The following is a 17,113-nucleotide window of genomic DNA, read 5'->3' on the forward strand; positions in this document are numbered from 1 at the left end:
CTTTTTGCAGAGACAACTGAAAGGGAGGTAGTTTTGCTTTTCAAGTGTAAGTGTGACGCTGGGTTTGTGCGTGGGCTGAGGTGCAGGCCTGAGTGTTGCTTTTCCTCCCTCCGTTCAGCTCCGGGCTCAGGCTGTCTGGAGGTAGCGCAGAGCCCACCCAGAGAGGAGCGGGAGGGACCCTCATCCTCCATCGGCCCGCCCCGTCCTTGATTAACAGCCGCTAATCGGCTCGGGGAGATTAAGGGCCGCAGCGAGCTGTTCCCACACCCCCGCCCGGGCCGGGCTGCCAGGGGAGACGGAAGGGGCATCGACCCGGTGACCCCGCAGCCGGGCCTAGCCCCGGACCTCCCGGTGAGTGGCGACTGACCCGCTAGGGGAGCGCGGGTCCCGTGGCCCCGCTGGGGAGGGGGGTGTGCCCATGGCCCCGGGGCTGCTGACGGGAGGTAAGCCAAAGGGGACGAGCAGGCCAGGCGCCCCGGGGGAGCGCCGGGGTCTCAGCCCTCCCATCCTGTTCGCTGTGTCCACAGGAGGGGGCGATGGCCGCGCGGCCCCCGCCGGCGCGCGGGCCCCCCGACGCCGGCGTCTGCGTCCCCGCGCGGCGGTGGCCGTCCAGCCCGCGCCGGCCCGGGCCGCGGCTGCCGGGGCTCCTGCTGCTCCTGCTCCTCCCGCCCCCGGGCGCCCTCTCCGCCGTGTTCCAGGTGGGGGTGCTGGGCCCCTGGGCCTGCGACCCCCTCTTCGCGCGCGCGCGCCCCGACCTGGCCGCGCGCCTGGCCGCCGACCGCCTGAACCGCGACCTCGCCCTGGGCGGCGGCCCCCGGTTCGAGGTGGCGCTGCTCCCGGAGCCCTGCCGGAGCCCGGGCTCGCTGGGGGCCGTGTCCTCCGCGCTGGCTCGAGTCTCCGGCCTGGTGGGTCCCGCGAACCCCGCGGCCTGCCGGCCGGCCGAGCTGCTGGCGCAGGAGGCGGGGGTGGCGCTGGTGCCCTGGGGCTGCCCGGGCGCGCGGGCCGCGGGGACCACGGCCCCGGCCCTGACCCCCGCGGCAGAGGCGCTCTACGTCCTCCTCAGGACGTTCCGCTGGGCGCGCGTGGCCCTGGTCACCGCGCCGCAGGACCTGTGGGTGGAGGCGGGGCGCGCCCTGTCGGCGGCGCTCCGGGCCCGGGGCCTGCCGGTGGCCTCGGTGACCTCCATGGAGGCCTCCGACGGCGCCGGGGCCCGGGCGGCCCTCGCCAAGATCCGGGCCGGGCCGGCGGTGAGAGGTAGGCTCCCGGGGGCGCGGGGCGCGGGGGCGGGGGCGCGGGGCGGCGGGCGCGGCCACGGCCTCTGTGTCCGCAGCCGTGATCATGGTCATGCACTCGGTGCTGCTGGGCGGCGAGGAGCAGCGCCGCCTGCTGGAGGCCGCGGAGGAGCTGGGCCTGACCGACGGCTCGCTGGTCTTCCTGCCCTTCGACACGCTCCACTACGCCGTGGCCCCGGGCCCGGAGGCTCTGGCCGCCATCGCCAACAGCTCCCAGCTTCGCCGGGCGCACGACGCGGTGCTCACGCTCACGCGCCACTGTCCTCCCGGGGGCAGCGTGCAGGACAGCCTGCGCAGGGCCCAGGAGCACCGGGAGCTGCCCCCCGACCTCGACCTGCAGCAGGTAGACGGACTGAGCGACGGGGAAGAGGGCGGAGGACGGCGCGAGGAGGAGGGGAACAAGGGAAGAGGGGTGGGGCCGATGGGAGTGAGGGGTGGGGCCGATGGGACGGGGAGGGTGGAGCCAACGGGAGTGAGGGGTGGGGCCGATGGGACGGGGAGGGTGGAGCCAAGGGGAGTGAGGGGGGGGGCCGATGGGACGGGGAGGGTGGAGCCAATGGGAAGGTGAGGGGTGGGGCCGATGGGAACGAGGGGTGGAGCCAAGGGAAGGGGAGGGTGGAGCCAATGGCGGGTGAGCGGTAGCCGCAGCCGGTCGGAGCTTCTCGGGTGCTGTAGAATCTGCTTTTGCTTAGGGCACCTTCATTATCAAGTTCACCCCCTGAGAGCAGGCAACGGGACCTGTGAAACCCAGCTCCTAAGCCGCCACGTCACTTTTAGTGTTCAAAGCAGACCTACCTAACGCCAGCACCTCAAGAGCGTTCCGTCCGAGACGCGGTGACCTGGGAGGGAGGGAGGACACAGGCGCCACCTTCACGCCCAGCCCGGAGGCATTTCCTGAGGCCTCAGCCTTGTTCTGGGTCACGCTGTGTGCTTTGTGAGGGCCTCGACGGGAGGTGGGGCTCCCATAGTCCGCTCCAAAGATAATCTCCACCATCCAAGCAGTCAGCATCCCTTGGGTCTCCAGGGTCCAGATTCAGGCCGTCTAATCCCGTCCCAGGCACAAAGGCAGTCTAGAAGCTTCTGAGGCAAAGGGGAGGCTCCATGTCAGTAGGAAGAAACTTGGCAACCAGGAAGGCCGCCCTGCGCCAGGCCTAGTGCAATCCCCCAAACTCAGAAGACGGAGGCAGGCAAAGTTGAGGGCCTTCCTGAGCTACGGGGTAAACAAGTCTGGTAAACAGGGGCCTGTCTCAAAAACAAGGGCTGGTTATCCGGCACAGTGGTAGGGTACTTGCCAGGCTTGGGCCAGGCCTTGGGTTCAGTCTCCCAACAACTAGCCACCCCCGAGAGAAGGCTCAGGTGGCCAGTGGGGTGGAAGGCCATGCTGAGCCCTCACCCCGCAGCACCGCGGGCCTTCTCCGAGAGGGTATTCGCGGTGGAAAAGCAGCAAGAAGGGGAATACATCAGAAGTGGGTGGGATGGGGGACTCGGTGGGCGAGCCCGGCACAGCGACGGCGCAGGCCGGCCAGTTCTCGCCCCTGAGGGGCTCTAAGTCCTGGGCCGGCCCCCGCCCTCCTCCAGGTCTCTCCGCTGTTTGGCACCATCTACGACGCCGTCTTCCTGTTGGCTGGGGGCGTGACGAGAGCAAGAGCGGCGGCGGGGGGCGGCTGGGTGTCCGGCGCATCTGTGGCCCGCCACATGCGGGAGGCCCAGGTCTCCGGCTTTTGCGGGGTCCTGGGAGGGAGCGAGGAGCCCTCCTTTGCGCTGCTGGACACAGACGCCTCGGGGGACCGGCTGTGGGCCACACACCTGCTGTATCCCACCGGAGGCTCCATGCGCCCTGCTGGCACCCCCGTGCACTTCCCTAGAGGAGGACCAGCGCCGGGACCAGACCCTTCCTGCTGGTTCGAGCCGGATGTGATCTGCAGCGGAGGTGAGGAAAGCATCGGAGGCGCACCGGCAGGCTCCCTCTGGGTCAGCCAGCGTGGGCATCGTGAGAGAGAGAGAGAGAGAGAGAGAGAGGGTGCGCCTGACTTCTCGCCCAGCCCAGCTCTTAGATTTGGCATGGCTGACTGAACACCTCCCTTCCTCAAAGGGGCCCTTTCCCTGCCAGGACCAAGAGGCTCCCCCTCCTTGTTCCTTCAGGGGTGGAGCCAGGCCTGGTCTTCGTTGGCTTTCTCCTGGTGATAGGGATAGGACTGTTGGGGGCCTTTCTGGCTCATTATCTGAGGTGAGTAGGGAAGTAAAATTATGCCACAAGGGCAGCAGGTGAGCGGAAGGCCATCTTGGAGAGGGGCAGGCAGGTTTGAGGGGAATAGCTCTGTTCCAGTACACTTGCCTGAGCTAATGCCTTTCCCCTGCCCGCTCCCCTGCTGGCCTCTTCCTCCTGCCAGGCACAAGCTGCTACAGATGCAAATGGCCTCCGGCCCCAACAAGATCATCCTGACCCTGGAAGATGTCACCTTCCTCTATCCACAGGCGGGCAGCTCTCGAAAGGTCAGAGAGCAGGGAGCTAGGAACCACGTGTGTTCTCCCGGGGTATTTGGTCCCTTCCCTGAGCCAGCTGCCTGCCCCTCCCCCACCCCATCTCCCATGTAAGAAACTCAGCTTCTCCCCCAGCTTTGTCCTGGGAATCAGGGACCTCCTCTCCGCAATAGGGGTGGCAGCCCTGCCTTAGGCTGCTGTGAAGGTCCAATTAGAAAAATGAATGTCTGAGCTGGGCGATGGTGGCGCACGCCTTCGATGCCAGCACTGGGGAGGCAGAGGCAGGCAGATCTCTGAGTTCCAGGCCAGCCTGGTCTACAAAGCAAGTCCAGGCCAGCCAAAGCTCCACAGTGAAACCCTGTCTCCAAACATCAAAAGGATGTTCGTTGTGTGGACTGTAAAATGTGGCACCATTTCCAGCTGCGCTGCGGATCCCTTGTCTTCCTCTCTTTCACCCTCAGAAATCAGCCTCGGCCCAGGACTCTGGCCTCAGGACATATGCTGACCCTTTGCGTCTGCATCTGTCCTCAGGTGGCCCAGGGAAGTAGATCCAGCCTGGCTGCCCGGAGCACCTCAGACATCCGCAGTGTCCCGAGCCAGCCCCCAGAGAGCGCCAGCATTGGCCTCTACGAGGTGAGCTAATCCCGGTTAGGGTGACCTGCCCCGGGAGGGAAGAGGAGAAAGGTCAAAGTGTGCGCTCCAGGCAGAGAGCCGAAGCTGGGCAGGGTCTAGGGGAAGGTCATGTCCAATCTGGACATGCTTTCTGCCACAAGATCCAGTGAGGTTTCCCAAACCCCAAAGCTGGAGGTTGGAGGTGTTCGGAGCATGCTGGGCCCATCCCACAGGGCAGCCGGTGTGGCCAGTGAGGACAGTTCCCTCATCCAGTTCTGAGCAGACTGAACCCAAGCCCGGCCTCTGAAACAGTGTCTAGCGGCCGGGCCAGCACACGTGACCGTGGCAGAGGGGTGAGGGGCACTGAGGGCAGCGCCCATGCTCAGGGTCTTGGAGGAAACACGGAAGTTCTGAGCATGTCACCCGAGACCATGTGACAGGTTCTCAGGGGCAGACTGTTGCTGCCTTAACATGCTGTTCTTTGTTTCGTGGGACGCTCCGCCCGGGCCAAGTCGTTCTCTCTGGCCCTGTCCACTAAATGCAGCCCCCAGTTTTCAGTGACCATTAAAGAACACCTTTTTTACTTTCCAAAGCCTGTTAAGAGTTGAGAACAAGTCTCCACGACTCTCTTCTAGTTCCCGTCTCTTAGCAACAGTCAGGACCACCAATCTGATTTGCAAGGCCCAGGGCAAAACAAGAGCAAAGGGCTCTTGTTCACCCAGATGATGGCAGCCATCACTGAACTGTGACATCCCATGGCCTGACCCTGCCGCTCTCCGGGGTCAGTGAGGCCAGGACCCACAAGGATGATCCCTCCCTTCAGAGACAGCTCACCATAATCCCTGATGACTCTTAGCTCTCTCCTGACAAGGGACAGCGATGAGGGCTGTGCATGCAGCAGCTTGTGTGACTGTTGGCGGGAATATCGGGGTGGTGAGGAGCTGCATCTTCCTCCCCTGAGCTCTGACCCAGGCCCCTGGAAACACAGGTCGTACACTGAGCTGCTTGCATCTCATGGTCTCTGCCTGGACGGATGGTTCTGGGCCACTGGGCCACTGGAAATGGGAGGGTCCTCAAGCTCCGGGAATCCTGGGGCTTCAAGGACTGACTTTCTCAACCTTCTGCTACAGGGGGACTGGGTTTGGCTGAAGAAATTCCCAGGGGATCACTATACGGCCATCAGGCCCGCAACCAAGACAGCCTTCTCCAAGGTGAGAACTGGACCCTGGCAGGGTGTTGTATGGCTATTGGCGAGCCCACTCCGGGCTTTGTTTGCAGTGGGCAGCGGGGTTCGTTCTCAGGGCTTCTTTCCTCTCTCTCTCGAGAGGACTTCCCAGCATCCTCTCTCGTGATACTAGCTTTTTCCCCTTTGGTGTTCTTATCACAACTAATATGTGATAAGTGACGTGTTAGCTCATCCCATAAGTTGTATGCTCACACGATCCGGCTTGTCTGATCTGCCCCATCACAGACTCAGAGTTGGGTGAGGGTGCCTCTGTGTTCCCAGCACCCAGCACGCGGCCTGCAGTATAGGAGGCCAGTAGATTTGTGTTGAGGCCCATCGGGATGGCTCGGTGGACAGAGGCACCTGCCACCGAGCCTGACCTTGTTCCTCAGAGCCCACACGAGTGGAAGGAGGCAGCCGGCTCCTGCAAGTTTCCCTCCGACCTCCACACGATGCCATGGCACATACATGCCACACACATACAGAGATGCAGGCACGCACACACACATAAACAAATAAGCATATTTTAAAGAAGAAAAAACTCTAAGAGAGTTTCCAGTTCTCTCAGGGAAGGAACGGCCCCAGCCGTACTCACACAGTGGACGAAGTGGGGAGCTGGCGAGGAGGCTGCAGACAGCTCACCCCGTGCGTGCACCTTGACCGTCCCTCCTCCCTCAGCACCAAGCATCCTTGGTTTGGCCTCTTTCCGGGAGGCCGCCGGGAGCCTTCGACCACAGCTATGGCTGACTTAAGCGGTTGCCTTCGTGGGCGTGGGCCAAGTTGCCATTCGACACCAGGTGTCTGAAAGGAAACGCAGCCCCTCCCCTGGCCCCAGGGAAAGCCACGGCCACTGTGGGTCAGGCGCTTCATCACCGGCCGCTGCAGGAGGAGCAGCAGGTGGCAGGCTTCTTTCCCCTGGGGCTCCACTCCACTTTGTAGTTAATGGAGCCTTCAGACTCACAAAGCGGAACCCCAACGGGCCCTAATCCCCCGAATACGGGTGTCTTTTCACATTCATGTTCTGAACAAGGCCCTTTCACCACACTGAGCTGTTCAAAGCCAGAACTATGCACAGAAGAAAGGCCCCAACCCCATTTCGCTCACCATTTCCAATCTCATATTTCCAGTCTTGCTGCCCCCAACCAGGCGCTAAAGGGGGGTTGGGGCAGCCCTGGGTGCCCCGGGACAGGAAATGCCTGTCCCTGTCGCTTTCTCTCTTCCAGCTGCGGGAGCTCCGGCACGAGAACGTGGCTCTCTACCTGGGGCTCTTCCTGGCGGGCTCAGCAGACATCCCTGCCGCCCCCGGGGAGGGCCTCCTGGCTGTGGTCTCAGAGCACTGCGCCCGGGGCTCCCTCCACGACCTCCTGGCCCAGAGAGACATCAAGCTGGACTGGATGTTCAAGTCTTCTCTCCTGCTGGACCTCATCAAGGTGTGTATGTGTGTGCATGCGTGTGCATGTGTGTGCGCGCGTGTGCGTGTGTGTGCGGGCGCTTTGTGGGTCTTAGGAGGCGGGGATGTGCTGGCGGGGGCGGGGCCGCGGAGCTGAGGCGGCCTCTCCTCCCTCCCCATCCAAGGGAATGAGATACCTGCACCACCGCGGCGTGGCCCACGGGAGGCTCAAGTCACGGAACTGCGTGGTGGATGGGAGGTTCGTGCTCAAGGTGACAGACCACGGCCACGGGAGGCTGCTGGAAGCGCAGAGGGTGTTACCCGAGCCGCCCAGCGCGGAGGGTAGGAGCTCGCTGCCTCCCGGCTCTGGAGCATCCACCCCCTTGGCTCCGCTTAGCGGCCCGCGCCCTCCCCTCCGGCCCTTCCCCGCGCTCTTCCCACCCTAGATCGACACTAATCAGGCCCGGGAAAGGCCTGCGGCTGCAGACTGGAGGGTCTGCCGCTCCCGGACGGAGTCCTCCCTAGGCACCGCCTTCCTGAGCACAGGGTCTTCTCTGCCAGGCTTGGGCACTCCAGCAGTCTCTTCGCTGAGATAGCTGACTGCGGGGTTGATCAGTATCACTGAGGCTGAGGTCTGGCGGCCGGGGCTGTCACAGCCTCTCTCTGTACCCATGCCACTCTTTCCGTTCCTAGATCAGCTGTGGACAGCCCCAGAGCTGCTCCGGGACCCAGCCCTGGAGCGGCGGGGAACTCTGGCTGGCGACGTCTTCAGCCTGGCCATCATCATGCAGGAGGTGGTCTGCCGCAGCACCCCCTACGCCATGCTGGAGCTGCCCCCCGAGGGTAAGGCGGCTTGGGGCCAGGCGCATGCTGCAGTTGAAGCCGCCAGGCCCCGCCTGGTTCTGGTAAAGGGAAGCCCCACGGCCGGCGAGGCTTAGCTTTCCTAAAGCTGAAGACAGCAGTGGGAAAGCCAAGCGTGAGGAGGCGGTCTCGGGGCACAGATCCTAACAGCACCCATCCTGACCCTGGGCCCACCCTCTCTCCCACCACACACAGGCTGCTCTCTGACCCCCAGAGAAGGGGAAGGGGACCATCAGAGGCCCGAGGACAGTCCCACAGGATTCAAGTCCATATCACTCATCATGTGTAGGAGCCGCACCCCAACCTCACTTTTCTTGTGTTCAGAAAACATTAATTTGTGTCGCCTCTTTCTGACACTCAGAGTTCAGGGGCCTCTGATTACTCCTAGAGAGTCCACATTACACTCCCATCCACACCACACTCCCCTACCAGCGAAAGCACTTGTCTGTCTGTCTGTCAGTCTGTCTATCCATCTACCTAGCTGGGTGTTGTGTTGCGTCCACCTGTGCAGACAGTGTGTGCGTGTACGCCTGTGCAAATGGAGGTGTCTTCCTCAACCGCTCTTTTACTTTTTGGGACAGTCTCACACGGCAGCCAGACTCACCGATTAGCTGTGTAGGTCTGCTGACGAGCTCCAGGGAGCCTCCTGTGTCTGCCTTCCTGGTGCTTACAGGGGTGTGCCGCTACGTCTGGCTTTTAAACCATCATTTAACGTGGCTGCTGGAGCTCCAAACTCAGGCCCTTTGGCCTATGTGTCAGGCACTTGCTGGCCGAGCTGTCTCCTAAGACCTGGAAGTGTTAATTAAAAACACACACACACACACACACACACACACACACACACACTCTCAGCTGGAAAGTTGGTAGAGTGCTTGCCTAGTGGACACCAAGCCCGGAGTTCAATTCCCAGCACCCCGTAATCCGGGCATGGCGGCATAAGCCTGTGGTCCCAGCACTTGTGTCGGAGGCGGAAACAGAAGGGCCAGCAGGTCAGGGTCGTCCATCAGGGTCATTCTCAGCTGCACAGGAAGCTGGAGAGCCTCTCCCAGTGCCCCCTTTAGGCTAGGGTAGAGGTGGCTTTGTTTGGGGGACACCCACCTCTTACAGCTCCCTCTTGCCTCTAGAAGTGATACGCAGGGTGAGGACGCCCCCTCCCCTGTGCCGGCCCTTGGTGTCAATGGACCTGGCACCCAAAGAGTGCATCCAGCTGATGGCGCAGTGCTGGGCAGAGCAGCCAGAACTCCGGCCCTCCATGGACCTCACCTTTGACCTGGTCAGGGGCTGGGATTGGGCAAGGACTGGGCTGGCCTCTGGGGTCCCAGATTCTTGTCAGCATCCTGTTCCCAGGCAAGCAGGCTGGCATGACCTTTGACCTCCTAGACTCTCTCCTAAGGATGAACCTAAGGACTGAGAATTTGGGAGGGAAGGTTTACAATGCAAAAGAGGACTTGTGGGGGCCTTGGGATGGGAGAAGTCTAGGTAGGAGAAATATTTAATCCGAATCAAATAACACTGAACAAGAACCAGACAGGTGCTTGGTTTACGGGGCAGAAAGAGCGTTGGCCTGAGTCAGTGCCTGGTCAGTGCCAACTCAGAGCAAGGCCCTCTGGGAACTCTCATTGGCCACTTAACAGAATCTGAAAACACAGCGGCCGGGAGTCCGGGGTGGTCCCTGAATAGAAGGTGAACGGCCCAGCTACATAGCCCCATGGAGGGTGCAGGAGAGGGCCGTGGCAGCCCAAGTCTTATTCTCACTAGCTCTCTCCTGTCCTAGTTCAAGCGCATCAACAAGGGGCGGAAGATGAACATCATCGACTCCATGCTGCGGATGCTGGAGCAGTACTCCAGCAACCTGGAGGACCTGATCCGAGAGCGCACGGAGGAGCTTGAGCAGGAGAAGCAGAAGACGGACAGGCTGCTCACCCAGATGCTGCCTCCGTGAGTGCCTGAGCGCCGGGGCTGCGGGGAGGGCGGCCGGACGCGGCAGCCTCGGGTGACCCCTGCCCTCCCGCCGCTCCCAGATCTGTGGCCGAGGCGCTGAAGATGGGCTCCTCTGTGGAGCCTGAGTACTTTGAAGAGGTGACGCTCTACTTCAGTGACATCGTGGGCTTCACCACCATTTCGGCCATGAGCGAGCCCATCGAGGTGGTCGACCTGCTCAACGACCTGTATACGCTCTTCGACGCCATCATCGGCGCCCACGACGTCTACAAGGTGCAGCGCGGGGGACGAAGCCCCCCGCCCTTCCGCTCCGTTTTCTTTCTGTGTGCGCCTGGGTAGCTTAGAACCCGCGGCGTGGGGAGGCTGGACTCGGACTCGCCGCCACCCTCCCGCCTCGGCTTCCTGCGGGGCGTGGCCGCGGTCTGAGTGTGGGGGCGGGGGGCTCAGAGCTGAGCGGGCGCGCCCCTCCCCAGGTGGAGACCATCGGAGACGCCTACATGGTGGCCTCGGGGCTGCCGCAGAGGAACGGGCAGCGCCACGCTGCGGAGATCGCCAACATGGCGCTCGACATCCTCAGCGCCGTGGGCACCTTCCGCATGCGCCACATGCCCGAGGTCCCCGTGCGCATCCGCATCGGTCTGCACTCAGGTAGCCCCGGCTCAGGCCTGCCCGCCTGGGGCTGCAGGGCTCGTCCGGGGGAGGGGCGGGGGAGGGCGGGAGCGGGGGGAGGACCCGGGAGCTGGTCCTCCGAGGCCCTTCGCGCAGCCTCCCCGCCGAGCCCCGCCCTCTGACCTGGCGCGTCTCCCCAGGCCCGTGCGTGGCCGGCGTGGTGGGCCTCACGATGCCTCGGTACTGCCTGTTCGGGGACACCGTCAACACTGCCTCGCGGATGGAGTCCACCGGGCTGCGTGAGTGTAACCGACAGGGAGGGCGGGGGGGGGGCGGGGGCCGGCAGGGGGACAGCCCAGGCCGGGGACCTGAGCGCCACCCGAGACCCCGGCGTCCCCTCGCTGCCTCAGCGTATCGCATCCACGTGAACATGAGCACCGTTCGGATCCTCCGCGCCCTGGACCAGGGCTTCCAGATGGAGTGTCGAGGCCCCACGGAGCTGAAGGTGAGCCCGGGCCACGCCCTGCCTGGGCCCTTCGGGGGCCGGGGTCCCCGCGTCCCCTTCGTCCCTCGCCCTGGCCGGCCTGAGTCCCGTCTTCCGTCCTCAGGGCAAGGGCGTTGAGGACACGTACTGGCTTGTGGGCAGACTCGGCTTCAACAAGCCCATCCCCAAACCGCCGGATCTGCTGCCCGGGTGAGCGCTCCGCTCGGACCTGAACGCTGGGAGCCCGAGCCGCAGCGGCGCCAGCCGCGGCCCTTGGTGCCCTCGCCCTTTCTTCCTGCCTCCCACGCCGGCCCCAGGCCGAGCAGCGGCGACCCTGGCCTCCGTCACCCGCTTCCTTTTCCCTGAGGCTGCAGTCTCCTCCCTGCAGGGCGAGCAACCATGGCATCAGCCTGCAGGAGATCCCGCTAGAGAGGCGCAGGAAGCTGGAGAAAGCCAGGCCGGGCCTGTTCACCGGGAAGTGAAGAGCCGCTGGGCGCAGGTGCTCCACCCTCCCTGCTCCTCGGGAGCACTCTATGGGGGCGGGGCGGGGCGGGGCGGAGGGGTCAGGCACCAGCTCATCTGTCCCTGTTCCTCTCTGATTTGGGGTGGGGGTGGGGCACGGGCTGATTCCTTTACAGGGAGCTCCAACACCAGCCCTGGTTTGGTAGATCTGGAGCCTTCCCAGAGTCCAGGTTTAGGATTTTTGTCTCCAGATTTTCCCCTGGCCCACTCTATGCCCTGAGCATAAGCCAGGTTTCTCTGAGGGGCCCCTCGGGCTGTGCACTTATGCAGAGCTCTCATTGGCCGTCTCTCGAGAATCTCTCAGCCACGGTGCTCCCTATACAGGCTTTTCTTCCTCTCAGACAGCTGTGCTCCCTCAGGATTCTGCAAGGCCCTTCCTGCCGTTGCTGCTGTATGGGACCAATGCCCGAGACTTCTGTCCAACTCTGCGTCCAAGCGTTCTGAGCCGGGGGTCTGCTGCAAACCAGCGACGTGACCTTGGAAAGATCTGAAGTGTTGCGCCCCCCCCCCGTGGTAGAATGAGGGGGGCTGCGCGCGTTCCGTCTCCCTGTGGCCCTTTCAGCGAGGCTTTAGAATGAGTAGCCCTGGGATTCGGGGCTCTGTGACATAGAGCCTCCCAGCTCCAAAAACCCTGAGCGCATTGGAGGCGGCAGGGGTGGAGGGCTATTCGCTCTCTAGGCCCTGTGAGGCCCCAAGTAAGGATCTGGGGAAGCCCTCAGGCCCTTCCCCCCGGGAAGTGGAGGCTCGTGTTCTGTCAGGGCAGGGGCCACCGCGCAGCCTGGAAAGGCCAGGGCTTTCCTTTAGCCTCAATCCTATTCCCATTTCCATTACACGCTGGCTCCTACTCCGGCGGGCAGAACCGACTCACTTGCCTAAGTGCAGAGAAAAGCTTGCTTTGGTGCGCTGCGGCAGGAAGCCAGCCGCGCCCTGGTTTGCTAACCAGAGTGGCAGACGGCTGGTTTACTCTCTGCTTAGCTAGGTGTTGGTGAAACGACCGTCTAGGAAGATCATTTCTGCCGAGATCTTTGCAACAAGTGCCCACACCCAGTCCCGGCTCATCCCCAGCTGCAGTTTTCTGAGGCACCAGATTCTGGGCTTTGGCGTGTTTGGCTCTGGCTGTCATCTGTCACCGACACAGACACCGGGAGGTGGTGCGTGTCCAGCGCGGGTGATGTACAAACTGGAGACGGCGCTGACGGATCTGAAAGAGGTGAAATGAAGCCCTCACTGTGAGCAGCGTGGCTGCCAGGCCAGCGGCGTTGGCAGCAGCGTTAGACACAGCGAACCTCAGTCCCAGTCCACGCCCACGGAATCAAGTCTGCTTTCGGAAGAGCCCTTCAGAGCACCTCAGGCCTACAGCAACTGTGTAATCCGAGAATGCCCAGGACAGAGGCCAGACGTTACACTTGCTTGGTTTGGCTCATGGGATGCTTTTGTTTTGAGCTAATATTTGAAAATCAGTTTAAAAGTGGTAAACGTACACACACACACACACACACACACACACACCAAAGCCCAGCCCTGAACAGGCAGAGGCAGATGGATCTCTTCGTTTGAAGCCAGACTGGAATACACAGTGAGTTCCAGGCCAGCCATGGCTGCCATTAAGAATCTCTCTGACAAAACAAGTAATTATAGTTATATGTGTAACGTAGAAGCGAGGGCTAGAGAGATGGCTGTGCAGTTAAGAGCACTTAGTGATCTTCCAAAGGAGCCACGTTTGATTCCCGAGACCCACAACGAGGCCAGCAATAGTCTGTGATGCCATTATAGGGGCTCTGACGCCCCCTTCTGGCCTCTGTGGACACTGCAGGCACACAATGCCCACGCACGCAGGCAACACACATACACATAAAATAAATCTAAAAACAACTTAACTTTCCTTGAAAAGTAAGCATATGCAGTCACAGCGAAGTATCTGCACGGTACCAACTCAAGGACGCTGGTGGATGCTAAAGTCCTTCGTCTCAGGTCCATTACGTCAGAAGGAACTTTTTACATTGCACTTTACCCTGTGTTCTTTAAGTCATTTCTAGACTATTTGTAATGTACATGGTAGAGAATAATGACAAGAAAAACCGTCAGTACGTGTTCATTGCAGACAGCTCCCTAGGCTTAACCGCGCAGCACACATTCATGACTCGCTCTGTGGACACAAAGATTGCAGCTCTCGTCTTAAAGGAGATAAGAGATGCTTTATTCTGGAGCCGTTCTGAGTGACCGTGGCCTCGGGTACAGATTTCTGTTACCCGAGATTCCACGTTTCAACGTGAAGCAGTTTCATGGTGTTTTTTTAATAGAAAGAGGGAAGTCATAAATCAAGGCAACTTTAACATACATTGGGGTACCAGAGAGGTGGGAACAACGAGATGGAGGAGCCTAGTCTATGGGCTCAAGATGCTATTTTATGAGTCTTAGCTCTTGGATTGGTGGAAGCTAGTTTTCTGCTGAGTCAACAGCTTCTAAGAGGTTTTTGTTGATTATCACGAGGTGTTAGTTCTGATACAGAATGGGGCGACAAATGGTTGTTCCAGGAGGCTAGAGTGAGCCCAAGACACAGTAATTAGCCTCGGAGCCTACAGAGCTCCAGGCTGAGAGTCCAGGCGGTCCACCGGTCTCTGCAGACAAAGAGACTCCCTCTAAGAGTTTCTCGGTCACAGCCAGACACAGCTGCTTTTCAGGAATCTGCTCACAGTAGAATCCGTGGACGCGGGTTGGAAACTACAAAGGGCTGGCTGTCTTAGATCCCTCTTTTCCTGACATCAAGAGCAGCATGTAGGGCTAGTGTCACCCTTGGCCACAGCTGCTTTGATCCAGGCAGCACCTCCAGTTCTCACGGTCCTCACTACTTCCCACTAACCCAAACATCAAGGTCTCTTCTGACCTTGACGTAGGTAGTTTGCCCGGGGTGGTAAGATCACAGCGACTTCTAAGGCGCTGCTGCTGCTGCTCTTCTTCCTTCAGTACTGATTAATGGCTTCCTCCCCTTCCTAATGGTGAAATTTCATTTTAAGATATAAATGCAGCCCCTCATCTCCTGGTTAGCCAAGTAGAGCTGCTATAGGCTAGTTAGCACAATTAAGAATTTTAACTATGTTCACAAATGATGAGTTAGAACTGAAAACAAAGCAAAAAAAAAAAAAAAAGATCTAACGTGAACACTTGCACAATGTAAGAATATATTTGCACTGTTAAACATATTTCATAAAATTTTCTCTGTACTTGGGTCCCAGGTTGAAGGGAAGATTCCAAATTGCTGGCCTTCAACTTGATAAGGGGTTAGCTCTCAAAAACCCTGTCCCTGCTTCCCTCCTGCTCTCTCTTCTCCCTTCCTCCCCTTTCCGCCTGAGGCCTGGAGTAGTGGAGGACTAGCCTGGGCAGGCTGGGGCATGGCACCCCAGTGGGAGAGAAGGGTGAGCTGAGGCTAGAGGAGGAGGTGGCAAGCTCAGCAGCCCCATTGATCCCTTCGCTCGGCATCCAGGCCAGCTGCTGGTGGTCTCAGAAGCCTGGACTTGAGGGTGTGGGAGAGTGGGCTCCAGACCCACAGAGGCCGTGGGAGGAAGAGGAGAAAGGTTGACAGGCCCCTCTACCCTCACTCTTCCCCCATTTCCCTCTGTCCTCTTCTCTGTCTGAGAGACCCCTTCCCCATGTTTCTCCCTGCCTCCCTCTGCACTTTCCTTTATTTCTGAGGAACCCCCAACCCCAACCCCAGGCTCAGATTACAACCTGCCAATCTTAGAGCCTTGATTCTAATATTCCCTTCCTCCCTTTCTGTTGTCCCCAGACCAGGCAACTCCCAGCCCGTGAAAGCACCTGACGTAGTCACTGGGTACCCCACATTTCCAGGTGTGCTTACACTACCTCGGCCAGCTGGCCCGCCCCAGGAGCCCATACTTGGGGCTGTCCTCACCTTTGGATGGCATTGTTGCTGGGACCCCCATAGCCAAAGCAGGGACTTTCCCCAGCTGCAGCGTGGATTCCAAGGCACATCCCAGGGCTCCCTGGTGCCTTTCCTGTGTGCTGCTGTTTCAGTCTCGGCCCTGCTCTACCTGCTCATCTGTGGTGAACCCCAGGCACTCCCCTCTGGGGCAGTGGGGTGAGCTGCACCTTGGCAGGGGCTTGTGACATAACCTTGTAGGGTTATCCATGTTTATAGGAACTTTTTGAACTTTGTACCCAACACAGCGGGTGGCACATCCTGGTGTTTGGGCCCGGGATGGTGGAGCTGAAATAAAGGTATGCTTCCTTCCATTGCATGCTGTGTGTTGTTAATCCCAGCAGACGGGAATGAGGCCAAACTGAAGCAAGCTTTGTTCTCCTCGGGTGCACTCAGGGAGCTGGCCAGTGACTGCCTCCTAAGTTGGGTTAGAGCAGAGACAGTGCACAGAGGAACATACAGAAAAATCTCAGCGGTCAGCCTCTGTGGTCACTGAATAGAGAGGGTCAAGGCTCTCAAAAGCAATCCTCGAGGTTGCTTAGCTGGGGATTCCATGGCTGTGAAGAGACACTGTGACCCCAGCAACCCTTATGAAAGAAAACGTTTGATTGGGGCTGGCTTACAGCTCAGAGGTTTAGTCCATTATCGTCATAGAGGAAGCATGGAGGCACTCGGGCAGACGAGGCTCCGGAGAGGTAGCTGAGTTCTGTGTGGGGATCTATAGCGGCAGGAGTCACATAAAGAGAGCCACACGGGTTGAGCATCTGAAGCCTCGAAGCCCACCCCCAGTGACAGGGCCACCAAGGCCACCCTCCTAACAGTGCCACATCTCAGAGCCTTGGGGGCCGTTTCTACTCAACCCGCCACAGTGGTCATGGTCATGGAGCAGGCCAGTTCTTACAAAGAGAGCGATCAGGTTCCAGAAAGCAGAGACTTAGAAACTCGGCTCTTATAACAAACAGAAACTTATTATTAATAACAAAATGGTTCCTGTCTTTAAAATGGAGTCAGGCAGTTTTCCTCATTCCGCTCCCGGCCAACATGTTCCTGTAAAATCCTTGACAGGACGCTGTCTTTAACGCTGTGGCACGGCTTACAGGTGATCAAGTTGGAGACATATTGGAGGGCACAGGGTCTGATTAGGACAACCACCAGAGATAATATTGGAGGGTAATTGAGGGGGAAGAACCATCTTAGCCAGTTTGTCTGAGAGATTTTGTCTTTTTTTTTTAAAATGTAGATTATTAATTTGGTTGTCAGTTGTATGAGAGAAATCAGCGCTTAGCAAAACAGCACATACCGGTAAATTGCTGACAACCAAGATTATAATTTGAGCAACAGGTAGTCTCTGGTAGTCCTGTTTGGTAGAACTGCTGTACTCAGTTCTCCTATTTCTGGAGTAATTTTGGCTAATATTTTTGCTGTAATGTTAGCAGCTTTGGCAACTGAACAGGCTGCTCTAGAGAGTTCTCTGTGACCCAACACTGAGCCCTGGGAAGGTAACTATAGCTGGTCCTAGCAACTTTGTGGGTTCTTCTTTCTTCCCTTTCAGCTCTCCAACGCTAGGCAAGAGAGAAAAAGAACAGAAAAGGAAAGAGATCTCTGAATAAAGTCAGGGGTTGGAAAGGATGCAATGTTTTCCTTGGGGCAAGTTTGATCTTTGCTCTCAGGACATCTGATTTCTCCTCCTCCTCTTTCTCTTCCTCCTTCTCCCTTTTTCTCCTTTTTCTTCTCTTTCTCTTCTTATTTCTTCTTTGTG

The 17,113-nt window shown here is 59.5% G+C and overlaps 1 protein-coding gene across 1 annotated transcript; it reads left to right on the forward strand.

Annotated features, from left to right (window-relative positions):
- Positions 1–536: 536 nt before the first annotated feature.
- On the forward strand, positions 537–15,666 carry Gucy2d (guanylate cyclase 2D, retinal). The gene is made up of 19 exons (XM_055594361.1): positions 537–1,254; positions 1,331–1,635; positions 2,871–3,222; positions 3,435–3,519; positions 3,683–3,785; positions 4,305–4,406; positions 5,516–5,596; positions 6,834–7,040; positions 7,186–7,342; positions 7,694–7,843; positions 8,986–9,134; positions 9,636–9,799; positions 9,883–10,075; positions 10,276–10,450; positions 10,612–10,710; positions 10,822–10,916; positions 11,020–11,105; positions 11,284–11,394; positions 11,777–15,666. The coding sequence occupies exons 1-18, from the start codon at positions 537–539 to the stop codon at positions 11,375–11,377; spliced, it is 3,315 nt and encodes a 1,104-aa protein (XP_055450336.1). The 3' UTR covers positions 11,378–11,394; positions 11,777–15,666.
- The last annotated feature ends 1,447 nt before the right edge of the window (positions 15,667–17,113 follow it).

The sequence above is a fragment of the Psammomys obesus genome, unplaced genomic scaffold, assembly GCF_907164565.1.
Source record: "Psammomys obesus unplaced genomic scaffold, mPsaObe1.curated_primary_1811, whole genome shotgun sequence".
Lineage (NCBI taxonomy): Eukaryota > Metazoa > Chordata > Mammalia > Rodentia > Muridae > Psammomys > Psammomys obesus.

Bases quoted from the DNA above. Each gene is read 5' to 3' on its own strand.
- Gucy2d (XM_055594361.1), top strand. From the start codon at position 537: ATGGCCGCGCGGCCCCCGCCGGCGCGCGGGCCCCCCGACGCCGGCGTC. The intron at 9,800-9,882 runs GTGAGTGCCTGA...CGCCGCTCCCAG, and splicing joins CTCACCCAGATGCTGCCTCC to ATCTGTGGCCGAGGCGCTGA. The intron at 10,076-10,275 runs GTGCAGCGCGGG...GCCCCTCCCCAG, and splicing joins GCGCCCACGACGTCTACAAG to GTGGAGACCATCGGAGACGC.